This window comes from Lycium barbarum, chromosome 7, assembly GCF_019175385.1.
Source record: "Lycium barbarum isolate Lr01 chromosome 7, ASM1917538v2, whole genome shotgun sequence".
Lineage (NCBI taxonomy): Eukaryota > Viridiplantae > Streptophyta > Magnoliopsida > Solanales > Solanaceae > Lycium > Lycium barbarum.
Genome location: NC_083343.1, coordinates 72,652,047 through 72,668,665, shown reverse-complemented (window position 1 = coordinate 72,668,665; position 16,619 = coordinate 72,652,047). Strand labels below are relative to the sequence as shown.

The 16,619-nt window shown below is 37.7% G+C and overlaps 1 protein-coding gene across 1 annotated transcript; it reads right to left on the bottom strand.

Annotated features, from left to right (window-relative positions):
- Positions 1–7,466: 7,466 nt before the first annotated feature.
- LOC132602295 (pachytene checkpoint protein 2 homolog) lies at positions 7,467–13,739 on the bottom strand. The gene is made up of 8 exons (XM_060315211.1): positions 13,485–13,739; positions 13,335–13,398; positions 12,965–13,071; positions 12,794–12,861; positions 10,681–10,784; positions 10,499–10,603; positions 7,718–7,807; positions 7,467–7,629 (listed from the first exon to the last, which is right to left on the bottom strand). The coding sequence occupies exons 1-8, from the start codon at positions 13,594–13,596 to the stop codon at positions 7,482–7,484; spliced, it is 798 nt and encodes a 265-aa protein (XP_060171194.1). The 5' UTR covers positions 13,597–13,739; the 3' UTR covers positions 7,467–7,481.
- Between the last annotated feature and the right edge of the window lie 2,880 nt (positions 13,740–16,619).

Here is a 16,619-nt window from a genome sequence, read left to right as displayed (position 1 = left end):
TACGGCTTGTATTTTCCTTCCCATCTGCTGCATTTGTTGCCTGGCTGCAAAAAGGCCTGCTTTAGGGCTTCACATATCCACCTGACATTTCTTTCGTCTATCGTGATGCGAACCTTCTACTATTTTTCGTTGAAATGAACCAACCATCTCCACTGCTCGTTAATCTAAAGAACTTCCCACTCGAAGTAAAAGAAATGCCCTGCTCCATAACTTAGGCAATGATAGGTTTGTCATCGGAAAAATCTATGACGGAGAGGAGAGTTGAGAAATGAGAGAAGAGAGAGTGGTGTGTTTCCCAAGAGAGAGCATTTCGAAAAAAAATTGTCAAGCCATGACTTATCTTTTAACTACCAAGGGCAATGCTTTCACAGTTTTAAATCATTTCTAGCCATGACATAAAGACAACTTAACACCAAAGTTAAGTGATAAGATCGGACAATGCTTTAGAATTAGGAGGGGAACTGCAGCCTCTTTATTTTTTTTTTCTTTATTTTTTTGTTTCTCAGGGGATTATTCACCTGATTTCTTGTGTTGCTACCCCTCAACAAAATGGGATTGTAGAGAGGAAGCATAGACATCTTTTGGAGATTTCTAAAGCTCTACTTCATCAATCAAAAGTTCCTATTTCTTATTGAGGAGAAAGCTTATCGATTGTTGCCTTTCTGCTAAACAGATTTCCATCAGGAGTCCTAAATTGTAAAACCCCTTATCAAATTCTGTTTGGCAAAGCTCTTTCCTATAATTTTCTAAGATGTTTTTTGATGTCTTCCCTATGCTTCTACCTTATCACATAATAGAGGAAATTTGAATCAAAGGCCATTGCTTGTGTATTTCTAGGATATAAGGATTACAAGTTGGTAGATCTGAAAACTAAGAAAAACTTTGTTTCAAGAAATGTGCAATGCTATGAATACGTATTTCCATTTTCCAATCTCTCCTCTCCCTCTCCTATATTCTCTCAATCTTCCTCTCGTCGTATATTATCTCAATCCATATCTCCATCACAACCAAATATAGATTTCACAATTCCTCCAGATTCTGATATCACTTCACCTACTTCTTCACCTACGCCCACAGTTTAGATTCACACTCAGCTCAATCTCCTAGTTCTCTTCCTAATGAGACTTCAGCATCACAACCTGAGAATACACTAAGGAAATCACTTAGAATACACAAGACACCGACCTATTTGAGTGATTATGTATATATAGTTTTTTTCTAATGTGACAGATTCTTGTTTCAATCAGCCTTTCAGTCCATCCACTTATCTTTTTGCACCTTTATCTACCTCTAACCAAAATATCCTTAACTCCAATTTAATATCACAGAAACTACTAATTTTTACTAGGCAGTTATGCATCCTGGTTAGCAGCAGGCAATGCAATCTAAATTGATTCAAATGCATAGTAATTTTGTGTATGAATTCACTTTTAAGTTACAAATATATTAGATAAGACTATTTTAATAAATTAAAATTTGTTTTGTAAATAACATACTACTGATTAATAATTTGTAAGTGAAAACATACTTAAAATAGTGTAAGCTATTTTACAAAATCAAAGAACCACGTACGTATCTTTCTAAATAGTTGAAAAGCTCATGAAGTTAAGAAACAATTATTCTCACTCAGTTCATAATGCTCCCAAAGCCATGGCAGAAGCGGAAGTGGCAACGAAGGAGGGTAGAAGGAAAAGAAACAGGTTAGGGTTTTTAGTAAGGGAGGGATACTTTGGGAATTATAAAAAATATGTGAGGGTTAATAAGGTAAATTACTTGGTCAAACTTAAATAGCTTTTAAGCTAAATTACTTTGGCTTGTTTTAACTTATTTTTGCATAAAAGCACTTTTTAAGTTTGTCAAACACCAAAACAATCTAAAAAGTGCTTTTAAGCTGGTTTGACCAACTTTAAGCCAATCCAAACACCTCTCTCAAATTGCTGCCAAGTGGCAGCAAATAGCATTAAAGATAAGAGCCAATATAAAGAATATTTTACTCTTGGTTTCAGCAGTGTGAAGACTTAAAGTTTGTAACTTCTACTTTTTGGCGATTGCTCCCTTGGACTATGATGTCGAATAGGCTTTGGAATTCTTCATGAATTATGTAATTGAGAATATCTTATCATAATCGAGTAATGGAAATTTTCTATTAGTCTGATCAATGCATAAAGCAGGATCTCCAATCCCCAGCATGATATTCCTTTCCGACAAACAAAATTGGTCTTAAATTGTGTAGATTTAAATATATGGATTTCAAATTGATCCCCAAGTCCAAACTTGACTCAATGTAGAGAGATGTCAAGTATCATGAACATTTCTACTGAAAAAAGTGGTTCATTACTCAAGTCAGAGCAATAACAACAACGTACCCAGTGTAATGTCTGGGAGGGTAGAGTGTACGCAGACCTTACCCCTACCTCGTGGAGGTAGAGAGGCTGTTCCCGAAAGAAACTCGGTTCAAGTGCGGCAAGTCAAAGCAATTTTGAAAAAAGGAAATACGGCAGTGAAGAAAACATGGCAACTAATGAGGAAAGCAGTACAGAACATTCATAAAAAGGAGCAATAGCAACAACGAAATTGTGCGATAACCAAAACACAATAAACAACAGAGGGTAACAATAATCAGAAGACAAGAAACTAAAAGAATAATGCTAAAACTACAACAGACACGGTGCTCCAGACTACCACTAAGCCTACCCCGCCGAAAAGCGCTCAACTGTCTGCTAACCTTCTGCTCTAATCTGCGACCTCCATACCCTTCTATCTAAGGTCATATCCTCGATAAGCTGAAGATGCGCTATGTCATGTCTAATCACCTCCTCCACCCCAATACTTCTTCGGCCTACCTCTACCTCTCCTCATACCTACCATATCCAACCTCTCACACCCTCCTCGCGGGGGCATCTACGCATCTCCTCTTTACATGCCCAAACCATCTTTCTCGTTTCCCTCATCTTATCCACCATGGAGGCCACTCCAACCTTGTCCCGGATATCTTTATTCCTAGTCTTATCTCTCCTAATATGCCCACACATCCATCTCAACACCCTCATTTCGCAACTTGCATCTTCTGAGCATGAGAGTTTTTTAACTCTTAAGTCAGAACATTGACTATAAAATAAAAAGAATTGACTCTACACCTAGCATTAAATACGTTCTCTAGACAACTAAACCCTAACAACCCACACACTAGCTAAAAATGTTACACCTCGAAAATTTTCGCGTCATGTGCCATGAGTAAACTAACGTAAGCTCGGAGAGGTCATGGAACCCTTATAAGGTTAATGAATACTCTTAACAAGTGTTAAGCAAGCGTCTAAAGGTTCCGGAATCAAGCAAATCGAAGAAAATAAGTTTGTCGAAAATTTGAAAAAAAATTGACAGAATTTTGGATCAACTTTGGAGGGGTATATCTCCTAGTATATTAGGAGTTTTAAGGTGTTTCAAAAGCCTAAAATGAAGCTCGTCGAGTCTAGTTTCCAACGCAACAAACCGCTCGTCGATACGACATCGGAGTAGAGAATTATCGACGTTACAAGTTAGGTTGAGAGAGCAGAAACACGCGCAACAGTAACCGACGTGCTACAATAGTCACACTGTTACAGTACCCGAACCGACTTTATCCATCTATAAAAAGGTCAAAACCCCATTTTTTCACCAAAAATCAGATCTAAAGGCTCAGCAACATATAGGGTCATTTTGGTCATAAAAAAATTGAGGGATTGAGTGACTTTAGCTAATCAAGGCTCGGGTGGTGCATAGTTATGACTATAGCATCGTTTTGCGGTGGAATTTGGCGTGGATTCAAGGTGAACATCAGAGATATTGCTGTTTTAATTAGACTAAGGTATGAATCTTTCCTTATTAATATTGCCTTAGGTTTATTTACGAAGGTAGAGCGATTAAATGAGCGTATAGTTAATTTATTGGTTAAGAAATCAAATAAACATCATATGAGATGTCTTATGGAGTATGTTGATATTAGTGATGATGTTGTTGATGTTGGTATTGTTGTTGTTGTTGGTTGTTGGTTGTTGGTTGTTGCGATTTCGGGCTAGGGATATAAACAGGGGAGATGCTGCCAAAATTTCAGTAGATTCTAGAAAGAGTTAGTTTGAGGGCTTAAGACAAGCCTATGAAGATAAGTCTAACAATAGTATAAATTTTCTTGAATATAGATTTACGAGCCTGGGAGGCCAAGCGTTGAGTAATTAAAGTTAAGGCGACCAAAAAGGTATGTAAGGTTTTCCCTTTCTTTCATTTTGGCATGATCCTATGATATGACCGAACAAACGAGTAAGCGAGATTCCATATTACTCTACTCTTAGAAGTACTAGGAGTCCTTCTGTCTTTGATGTTCCTTCTGTTCACGAGTTTTGAGATTTCATGTTTTAATGATGTTAGCTCAGTAAATGTTCATCAGAGGTAGAGTGACATCATATTATTCAGAGAGTCATATTATTTTATTTTACTAGTGCAGTGCACTTATTTTCATTTCTTATATATGTGTGTATATATATATATATATATATAAGGCACAGTTGATAGGGGGTGAAGCTGTGGCCTATGTTGTAATATTTGTGTGTGTGTGTGTATATATATATTATGTATATATATATATATAAGGCACAGTTGACAGGGGGTGAAGTTGTGGCCTATGTTGTGATATTTATGTGTGTATATATATAAGGCACAGTTGACAGGGGTTAAAGCTGTGGCCTATGTTGTGATATTTATGTGTGTATATATAAGGCACAATTGACAGGGGGTGAAGTTGTGGCCTATGTTACGACGTTGATATATCTATAAGACACATCGGACAGGGGGTGAAGATGTGACCTATGTTGTGGCGTTCCTATTCATTTTTATGTATATATATGATATGGTTTTTTAAAGAAAGCATGCATACTGTACGCCCTCAAAGGCATTTCAGATTTACAGTCATACAGACATTCAGATATACAGATTGATTTTCATGTTCAGACGATTTTCATGATTTTATGTGCATATTGTTCCTATGCCTTACATACTCAGTACATTATCCGTACTGACTCCCCTATTGTTCGGGGGGCTGCGTTCATGCCCGCAGGTTCAGATAGCCAAGAAGACAGATCGCATCCTTAGGCTGCTTCTTTAGCTGAATAGCGGAGCACTCCTCTCTTGCCAGAGTTGCCGTCTAGACCGGGTATATGTTTTGATGTATATGGGTAGGGCAGGGGCCCTGTCCCGTCCATAGCATGTCCAGTATGTCAGTAGAGGCTCATAGTCGCTTATATTCAGCCAGACAGTGTGGCCCGCTCAGCACATGTTTGGTTACATAGTTTTATCGGGTAGCCTTATCGGCTTATACCCCGATTCAGCTTAGTGATGCATGTATATATATCTTTTGAGTGTTGTGACCCTCCAGTTTATGATATCTATCAGTCAGCAGATCATGTTGTGAGCGCCCTCAGGTGGCCCAGAATAAGCATGAGCAAGTATCTTATGTATGTTTTGTGGCATCTAGGAGGTCAGCTTCTCGGTGTTCGTCATAGCCCTCCGATTGGGCTGTGACAAAAAAAGCCACCGCCGATGGCAAATATGGCTGGCAAACAGCCTCCACCAGAGGTTGCGCAGCCACATGTGGTACCTATGCAATCGATCCTACCAAACTCTCATCCAGTACATCATCAGGAGCTACTTATGCGGGTTTTTTAAAACAATGCACGAACAACACTAGAGAGGAAGGTATGAACACTAAAGAGGACGGTATGGAGGTTATGTTACCAATCTCAAATAAAAGGAAGGTATGAAGGTTGAGGATTAGGGTAGAAGAGTAGTAGGTAGCAGCGTGTGTCATACTTTTATGTGGGAGAGGCAAGGGGCAAGTCTCCTTTTCTCATCTTTTCCTTATTTAATAGTATTATTTAGTATAGTGTAGTACGTTATTCTCCATTGTTACTACTACTTGTTGCTTCATTTTCTTTGTTTACTTTGTTATGTTGTTGACGTAATTTTCATTTCAATCTTGCTTTGAGTACACTTCTTTTGAGCTGAGGGTCTACTGGAAACAGCCTCTCTACCCCCACAAAGGTAGGGGTAAGGTCTGCGTACATTCTAACCTCCTCAGACCCCACTTGTGAGATTACACTAGGTATGTTGTTGTTGCACGAACAACAACCCCATGCAGCCAATTCCTTTGAAGCATGTGGTATACATTAATAACGAGCCCCAATTTACGTGGAAATCTTCAGAAGTAAAGCAAATCATCGTTCAACCAAACCTCCAATACACAGTGCAGGGTAAGTTCTCATATAGAAAACCAGACATTAAGGAATTACGTATAGCTTTGCCTAGCTAGTGTGAGATCAAAGGAGCCCGCAACATAAGTTTGATTGTGAATAGGCATCTATTGATTCGTTTATCTTTGTTGGAAGATTATGTTCACATGCTATCAACACTACCGTTCTATTTGAAAATGCAAAAACAATATTGGCAGATGAGGAAGCCATTGAACTGGGAACCATGGTTCACACCAGACGCAAAAACATGAAATGTTGTAGATTGGATAAGCTTTCTAGATCTCCCTCATAATGGTTTTGCAAAGAAAGCAGTTTTCTTTTTAGCTGCGGCTGCGGGAAGGCCTTTGCCACTAGACATGGCCACCAAGAATCAAACTCGTCCTAGTTGTTCAAAGGTAAAGGTTGAAGTGAACTTATTGGCTAATTTACAACAAAGGATCAAAAATCAGTGAGGAGGATGAGATGACAGCGGAATTGAAATAAGAATGGACAACAATCCAATATGATTACCTACCTAAATATTGTAAGGGGTGTTGTTTACAGGATCACTCAAAAAAGGAATGCATGGTATTGCATCATGACAATACAAGATGTTCAGAAAATTGAAGAGAAGGAACAGAACACCAATCACTTAGTGGCACAGCAACAAACTCTACAAGAGGCTTAACCAGTGGAAAAGTGGTTGGTAACGTGCAAAGAAGACAGGAATGGATACAAAGGAGAAGCAAATGTATCAAAGACAAAAGAAGGGAAATTACACAAGAAAATAACTCTGGGACTGGCTCAAGTAATATTGGGAATGCAGGGCCTGTGGAGACAAAAAGTACCTTTGTTGCTTTGAATGATGCAGAAAGAGATGCAGAGAAGTGGAAAGTAACAAGGATAGGAATAAGATAGGAAACCAAACCAGAGGAAAGACAAAATAAAATATACACGAGACACAAGGCAGCAGTAATGGAAAAGTAGGGAATACAGTTCCCTGCTTTTCCATTACTGCTGCCTTGTGTCTCGTGTCAATTCGAAAGAAGAAGTGAAGGAAACAGCCAAGGAACGGGTGGTTAGGTCATTTGCACAGGACAAATCAATTAACACAAGTACTTCCAAGCAACTGGAGGATGAAGCCCTTTCACACAGCAAGGCTTCTGATATGGATGTTATTACAGTACACAATACAGGAAGTGAGAATGAGGATGGTATATTAGTTTATAAAAAAAAAAAAGAACATTGACTATACAAGAGCTTAATAGTTATCTCAAAGTGTAATGTGAAACGTACCAGCTTGCCACTTTCAGAAAACCATTTACTGAACAATGAATGGGCATTGACTTCAACCAGTTGGCTTTGTGGGTATCTGATATACGAGAGTATTATTTCAACAGGAAAAAGAGATCAGCAAAGTATCCAAATGCTGGGACATCCAGTAAAGCTTTTGTACAAACCTAAAGCTAAAACGTATGGAAAGTTTTTGCGCCAATGCTTTGCATAAAGATGTCTTTCCTGTTCCTGGAGGTCCATGCAGAAGAATAATGCTACAAACAATTAGAAAATAGATCAGTGAACTGGACACTGAATGCAGGACAGGAAAAAATAAACACAACTGAGGACAGCTCAGTTTTGATACACCCATAAAGGTAATAAAGGCTAAAAAGGAAAGAGTTTGTGAGGGAGAAGAAACCAGAAAATCAAGATCTGATTATTACTACTCCAAATACCTAATTCATGTTCACAAAGGTAGATTTGATCAATTTTCAGTTTAACATTGGACATTAATGTTTCAAATAAATTCTTGGTCTAGAAACATTTTTTTTTTAAACTGGTAACTGTAATTCTTGGTCTAGAAACTATCAGAAAATGCTAATAACTTTTGAGTATTTGCTTAAAAGGAACTAGAAAGATCACGTTCAAAAAAGAATATGTTTGACTCTTAGGTCAAACAAAATGCAATGAAGGGAGTAATGAGCAGCACTAAAATCTGACAGCAACATGTTTCAAAATGTCAGTAATTAATCTAGTTCTTTAACAAATCTTAGCACACTCAGAAAACTGAAAGTTTTTTTCTTCCCAAGAGGAAAAGATTCACAACATATAAACAATTCAGTTTTTTTCTTCCCAAGAGGAAAAGATTCACAATATATAAACAATACATTCAGACATGGAAAAAAGTTTCAAAATAAAATCAGTAACCAAGGTTTAATTCTCGAAATTATTCAGAGAATAACAAACAACTATTTTATAGCTAGAAAATGTATTTCCTAGAGTCTACATGAAACCCCTTCACTTTTTGCCCGTGATACTGCTATAACCACCTCACTAGCCAGAGAATGAGAAGGTAAGTGAAATCATCAAATTAGATATTACTATTTCATTTTGCTCTTCTTTTCCACTATCTACCAACATCATCCATGATTCTATTTTATGTTTGAATTAGGGTTTTTTCCATTTTGTTGAGTCTTTTTCCCTTTCTTTCTTCTCCAATTTATATAGTTGTTTAAGTCAGCTATTTGTTGGATGCAGCAATTTGTTGAGTCTATTTGGGTATAAGTCCCAAAGAAATAACCAGATCCCGCATTTAAGAAGAATGTCACTGATATCTCGGTATCATCTCCAATCATTTTCTTCTTGGAAGAGATAAGAGTCATGATAGGGTTGTGGTAATAGGACAGCCTCAAAATCTGATGTTCTGCCACCTAACAAGGCATTCAACTTCCCAGACAGATTTCATTGATGGTCTAAATTAAGTAAAACAAATCGTCCAATTTTTCACACTTGAAGACATCCCAGAATGGGATAAATCCTGCTCCCTACAATACTAATTCCTCCACATTTGTAATGGAGCATACAACTTTCTAGAATAAGATGATCACTTCTCATACAACTACCAGGATTTCGTCAAAAATAAATAATATAGAACAGAGGAAGCATAAAATATAAGTGATTGAATCTAATTATTTTTTACTGAAGGCATTTATTTTTCCTAGAAGGTAAAGAATCTTATTGATTTGGGAAAATCCCTTGTAAACAACCAGTATACTAAAAGCAGAGAGCCTAAACCAACACTCTTTTACCTTTTGGTCTTTATGTGTTCAACATCAGCTTATTAGAGCAGACCGACATGAAAATAAGTGAGAACTGAACATGCACTAAACTATAAAACCAGATCTATTCAACTGTGTTATTACCACATTGAGTCCAAATGTTAAAGCAGGTTGGCTAGATCGACAAAATGCTGATCTTTTTCAACAATAAAATATAACTCTTTCTTTACGCATCTACAAGGAGTAAGTTCTCTGTGTGAAACACAAAGTAAACCTATAAAGCTACTAATCGGCATATTGTTTTATTAGGGCTTTTGTGATTTAAGCAAACATATTGATACATGTGTGGCAACAACCACATGCAAGATTGGGATCTGAAACACTTATGATGCATAGATCTAAATGACAATTTCATGAAGCATGTATATGTTGAATATTGTTGAACACAATTGGTTGCTCACATCTTGAATTTATTATTGTAAACTAAAGACCAGCTCTGGACTTACAAATCTTTACACTCAATTTTTCCTTCACTCACACTCTAGCAACTATTTCTGTTGTTCTCTCTTATTTTCTCACATTTGCTCTCACCCTTTCTTGCTTACTTGAGCACACTTACAACTTAAATGAACCACCTCTATTTATGGGTGGTGATGGAAGGTATCTAGTGAGAGTATTTACTACTCTCTTCTAGAATGTTACCAACTACCTAGTTCTAGAATTACACTTCTTCTTATTTCTAGAGTTGTTCTTTCTAGAACCTTTCTAGACTTCTCACTCTAGAACTTTCATGACTTCTCACTCTAGAACTTTCATTCTAGAGTTCTCTCAACACTTTAGAATTCCTTGAACATTCTAGATTCTCCATTGTCTTGGAGATTAAGTTGGTGATGATTGTACAGTGTACGGTGCATTCTACAGAGACCTATCTTTGTGCAAACTGCTACTAGACAATTCTAATATCTTCCAAGTGCCTAAAGAACTTAGAATATAGAACTAAGCTTCAAGAAGAGCTGGTTATTCGAACTCACCAAGCAAAGAATACAAGGCAGAATGAACATATCACATTCGAAATCACCAAACTAAGAATACAAGGCAGAATGAACATACAACAATCAGACACGAGGTTGGTAGGCACAGCTTGGTATCATAAATATTTGTGAATTGGGAAAACAAGTTTCTTACCGATTCCAGGATACTAGGAATGAGTTAACTCCCTTTTCAGTGAAAAGCAAAGCACTTGCAGCATATCGCAACAATCTCTGCTTGAGACCAGATTCGTATATTAAGCTGTAGAAATAAAATGATAAATCACATCTGGGTTCCTTGAAAAAGATCTAGTTCTTTTAAGCTAGCGAGTGACACACCTTTCCCACATTCCATCAAATTCTTTTGCAGGAAGAACCCATTCATTAAATGTAGAAAGCTGGCCATCCCCACTTAATTCTTCACATGGTCCTTCCTCGCTAAGCTGAGAAATGAAAATGTCCAATTCAATTCAAATAGGGGAGAGGTCATAAAATTGATCCAATCAACTCTAGGTGCACAGTGTTTGCTATTCTCACACCACCTCCATTTTCACTTCTTTCTTTTTTCTTTTTTTTTTTGGTAAAGTTCACTTCTTTCTTTTTTCTTTTATATTGTTTACTTGGACAGGATTTATGAACCCTTTCACAGAAGCAGTTAAATGTAATGATAACTACAACAATGGAACAGATGAATTGTATGTTACGTTGGGCTCAGGTAGGAGTACCAAATTCAATCCCAATACGGGGCCAAAGTTTTTAGCAACTTTTAGGCCTCATTTGTTTGCACTTAATGGAGGTCTGAATCTGAATGGTTTAGACCTTAGGCCATTAAGTGCATTTGTTAACATTAAGATCTAAGCACTTATTAAGTCTGAATAGGTCTTAATCATTAAGATCTTGAACCAAGTCTTAATTCCATTAAGAGGTATTTTTGTCCAGATAATTTATACCACTAGCTCCACCCCAAACCCCAACCCCACCCACCACCCCACCTTCACCCCGACCACCAACCCCCAGCCCACCCCACCCCACCCCCACTCCCCATCACCCACCCACACCCCAACCCTCCATCACCACCCACCCCACCCCAACCCCACCACCATTCCCCACTACCCCACCTCCAACCCCCTCTCAAGAAACCACTCACACATCCCCACCAGTGCTGTTAAAGGCGAGAGGCGTGGCGAGGCGAGGCTCCATCGCCTTTTATGGCCATGGCGAGCAGGCCTTCAAAAGGCGAGAAAAAGGCGAGAAAGGCGCTAAAGGCGCCCAGTTATAGCGAGGCGAGCAGACCTTTTTTTTTTAAAAAACAATTAAAAGAAGTGGAGGACTTAAATAAAAATAGCAGCTAGGGTTTTTTGTTTGCCTCCTCCTCTCTTCTCCTTCAAGGTTTCAGGTACGTCTCTTTCTCCTTCTTTTTCTTCAGTTCTTCTTCTTTCTTCTTCTTTCTTATTTTCGACTTCTGCTTCTTCTTCTGTTCTTCTTCTTTCTTCTTCTTTTTTTTCGGCGACAACTGCCCTATTTCCGGCCACCTCTGTTTTTTTTTTTTTTCCTTCTTCTATTCTCTTCTTCTTTTTCTGTTTTTTCTCCTCTGTGTTTTTACCCTCTGTTTTTTTCTCCTCTGTTGTTTGCTCTGTTTTTTTCTCCTCTGTTTTTTCCTCTGTTTTTTTTTCTCTGTTTGGACCAGTGAGGCAGTGATTGTTTTGGTCCTATTTTTTCTGTTCAATAATTGTTTAAATTTTGTTATACAGTTATAAACATAATGTTCAAATTCAATGGACTTTTAGTATTGCACTATTGCTTTAATTTTAGTGTTGCTTGTCTTGTCACTTATGAATTATTGAGTCATTGACTCATTCGAGTTCTAGACTTTTAGTATCTACTATCTACTTTTAATTTTTGAATTGAAATATTTGCTAATATGTTATTGCTAGTGAGATTTTGATTATTTACATATGCAATTAAATATTTTAATTTTTTGGCATTTATTGGCGCCGCACTTCAAAAAGGCGAGCGCCTCGCCTCGCGCCGCGCCTTAAGGCGAGGCAAGCCCTTGTCGCCTTTTGTCGCTGTGCGCCGTCCAAAACACTGATCCCCACCCACCACCACTACAACACATCTCCACCATTGTTAGCGCAAATAAATGCTTCATTTTTTTTTATCAAATAATATTTCATTTTCTTAAATTATTAGTTACTTTTTTATTTGAATTATATATTTATTGTGTGCAAATAAATACATTATGCACATTCTGATGTTGAAAAACAAACAGTCTTAATCATTCAGTGTTCAGACCTAGAGACAACATCTTAGTCATTCAGACGTCTTAATCTTAATGAAAACAAATGAGGTCTTAGAGTGTTTTGGAGAATCCTTTAGGGTCTATCTGTCCAGCTAGGGTAGGAAATAGGAATGGACTTTGAGCAACATAACTTTAAGCAAAGAAGCAGACCTGAAATACATGAACGACTGGCTTTACTTGCCAGAACAAAAGGATATCTCGGTTCTCCAGCCAGACATCTACAAAAGCAACGATGTGGCAGAGCATTATACCCAAGAGTAAGCTTGGTAAACATGACTTAGCTTCTTTTTGCTACTCTAACGGAAACATAAGATTTTATACCTGTGTCACACACACTTATGTGCTGCACATTTTCAGCAAGAAAGAGATCATCAATTGGAATTGGAATTGGACCATCCGCATAGCTCATACTCCTCTTTTCCAGCATTCTGTACAAGATATATATAACCAAAAAAGCAATTCTGAATGAGAAATTCAGAAATAACTTTAGCCTTATATGTGTTCAAATGAAACGGCATGCGCGTTAACAGTTCCCAGACAAGTCAAATATAAAAATAGAGACTATGCCTCAATCCCAAGTTAGTTTCGCTCTATTAGGACCCGGATATTCGATAATTGGGTTTTCTCTAACATTAAGGTTCCTATGTATTGGCCAAGGAGCACTTGACAGAAATGTTGAAAATTTACATACCTCTCAACAGCTAACCTAACATCATCAATGCGAGCTGTACTTGAAGGCTTCAAGCAAACTTCAACTACAATTATTAAAAAAAAAATTGAGGAATTTATTGAGCTGTAAAAGAAAGGAAACAATATTTATGTATCAAAGTTCATTGGATACCGGAAACGACAACTTTATCATCAGGCAATGGCAATGGCAATGTGAGTGAGGGAACAACACCGTTTTGTTCGCTGGTGTTGTTGACCATCGAGATTTCCATTGGACCACTCATTTGATTTGGCGAAACCCTAGGAGGGAGGGATTGGAAAAAGCGGTGAAATTTCAAAATGAGGGCGGGAATGAAATATATGTTGTGGGAGAACCCCCTGCTAACCCGACCCACATACGCAAAATTTCACCGCATCTCTTTTAAGAGCTTATGTTTGGGGTAAAAAAACGTGTTATACCTCTTTAGTTAATCTGTTATAAATATTACTATCATATATTGTGCATGTCTATCTTTAGGAGTTGAGACCAAGTCATTTTTTTATTATAAATACAGATGTTTCCTCATTTTATTTTCATCTCTCAAGAGAAATAAATAAATTCTCTCTCTCGTCTCTTGATATGATCCTACTTAGCACACTTCATTTCAAGACGTACATTCAAGGACGAGATATTAGACTTCAAGCTCTACAAGCTACATGGAAGATGAGGAAGTCGTTTGAGGCCTTTGGAGGCTCCTACAAGCCATACAAGATGGCTTATGATGTGTATAAGGTGGCTTGGGAGTTGATTGAAGAAGAAGCTACTAGAAAGGGGACCAAATGCGTAAAGTGGCCAAACGTGCAAAAAGGGACATTTCTGCAAATTGGCTACACTTGCAAACTTGGACAAGATCGGGAGTTGGCTATTTGGGCAAAGAAGGCTATGCTTAGAAGAAGGCCATGCATGCAAGTTGATTAGAGAGTCATCTATGCAAGGAGAGGCGTGTTTGGCCATTGAAGGTCAATTCTTGAATTGAAGACTACACTAAGAAGACTAGTCAAACAAGGTCCTTACTTCATTAAGGGTAGCATTGTAATTGCTTATTAGTCTTCTTTACTTAGCTTGTATATATAGCTTGTCTTTCATTTCATTACTTAGATTATGTTGAATGATGAATTGAGAAACTCCTTTGGAGATAGATTGTTTAGCTTAGTAGCTTTAGGTTAGTTATTATAATGGTGGATTCCATTATTGGTCTTTGAACCTTTAATTCCATTGATTTCATAAAGAGTTGTTCATTTGTGGATTCATTTGAATCACTCTTGCCTTGATTTCAAATAGCTTAGGTTCTATTGATTGAATCCGATTGGAAGGGTCTAGGTTTCATATACTTAGGTTTGTCCATAGATTCATTATCATTAGGGTCTAGTTTCTATCCCTTTATTTCTCATCCCTTTTCTTCAATTCTCATCCCTAATTTCTTGTTTATCCTTAATTCCGCGTTTAGGTTTTGATTTGGTGTTTCCCCTAAATCAAATCGTATCATTTGGTATCAGAGCATAGGTTAAGAGATTGTTCCTACAATTTCTAATCCTAGGCTCAAAATCTGAAAATTCCAAAAAACATTTCGAAAATTGGTTTTTTGTTGTTGGCTTTGTGTGGATTTGAGATTGAATCTGTGTTTACTGCTATCTAAAATCTCTAAATCCAAAGTTTGGAGTGGTTTGGTGAAGCTTGGAGCATTTCACCATTGTTAGGGTTTTGAAGCTCTTGAAGAATTTGGGAAAAATGGGTGTTCTTCGATTTCGAGTTGGAATTGAGTGTTGTTGAGGCTAGATTTGAACTTATTGGCATCAAATCTAGTAGGATACAAAGTTTGAAGCTATTTGGTTTAAGTTTGAGTCAATCACCATTGTTGGACCTTGAAGAACTCAAAAGTGGGTTTGGTGATTGAGTTGAAATTGAAGCTAATTAGTTAGTGGGTTTTGTTCTCCAAATCAAAGGGAGCTTAGATCTGAAATTTGAGACAAAAACGAGTTGATTTGGGGTACATTGAAAATTTGAATGTTCTTGGTGTTCTTGAAGATCTTCATATCTCCATGAGAAAGAAGATGACCCAAGGGTTCGTTTGATCCAAAATATTTTCCCAAAGTTGTCAAAAGGTGTTTTTCTACCCCAAAAAGGAAAATACTAGTTTGTGTGGGCCAATTCAAGTCAACAAATCGGAAAATTACAATTCAAGGTTCGAGGAAATAAGTACAAGAGGTGTGCAATTGAAGCAATATACGGTCCTTGTAGACGGACCGTATAATTTTCATGTCCCGTATATTTGCACCGTAAAATTGGGCCACCAAAACTTGGCTCACTGTCTTGGATATACGTTGGGTATATACGGCCCGTACAATTTCCAAGAATCTACCGTAGATTGAAGGCAAAAAAATTTGGCTCACTGTTTGGGATCTACGCTGCCAATCTACGGACCGTAGAATACATACGGTCCGTACAAGTCCAGTTGGCCAACCGTAGAAAAAAAAATCGGAAGGTAAATCGCATCCAGCAACTGCGACTTATACTTCCACATGTGGGCCCGCAATGGCCCTTTGCCGGATCATATTACATGCCATATAGAAGCTGTATGCAAAGCCACAACCCCTAGATATACCCACATTTACCCGAAATTGCATTGCAAGTTTGTTCTTCAACCCGGTTTCACTTCATTTTCAGTTCTAAGTTTCGTTAGGTATTTGTTTATCCTTCCTTGATCTTCCAAGCTAATTAACACTAGTAATTGACCTTACTTAGTTGTTGATTAGTTCTTGAGTCCCATTTCTTTTTGTGCTAATTCTTTTTCAAGCTTTTCTCATTTTAACCTTGTTGAAACTTCTTTGGCTCAAGTCCTTTTGCTTTATCGAGTCATTCGTCTTTCAATTAACAAGCATCTATTCCTCCACAAAGGTTAGCAATCTTGTGAATTGATTTGGATTAAACCAACCTTGGAAGAAGCTTAGGTTGAGAGCTAAGTTTGAGTGCAAATACGAGTGACATGAGGAGCTTTTGCTACTAATCTTGCTTGCTCGTTTTGTAGGTACACGAAGAGGAGACATAAGGAGAAGGAGAGATAAGGATGTCATCCATAGCTTTCGAGTCTTGTGGAGATGATTTTGAAGATTATGCCTCTAGCAATGGAGGGTATGACTATGAGGGTGACGGAGGCTATGAGGGAGATGAATATGAGCATCACTATTCTAACAACGAATATGATGGTAATGGTGCTCATACACCGAATGAAGAATATGGTTGATATGATCATAACCCATATGAGGGTGA

What these genes read in the sequence shown, in the direction of transcription:
- LOC132602295 (XM_060315211.1), bottom strand. Translation starts at nt 13,596, where the DNA reads ATGAGTGGTCCAATGGAAATCTCGATGGTCAACAACACCAGCGAACAA. An exon ending in CAGTCGTTCATGTATTTCAG is followed by an intron (nt 10,785 to 12,793) that starts GTCTGCTTCTTT and finishes TTCATTTCTCAG; the next exon opens with CTTAGCGAGGAAGGACCATG. An exon ending in TCCATACGTTTTAGCTTTAG is followed by an intron (nt 7,630 to 7,717) that starts GTTTGTACAAAA and finishes CTCGTATATCAG; the next exon opens with ATACCCACAAAGCCAACTGG.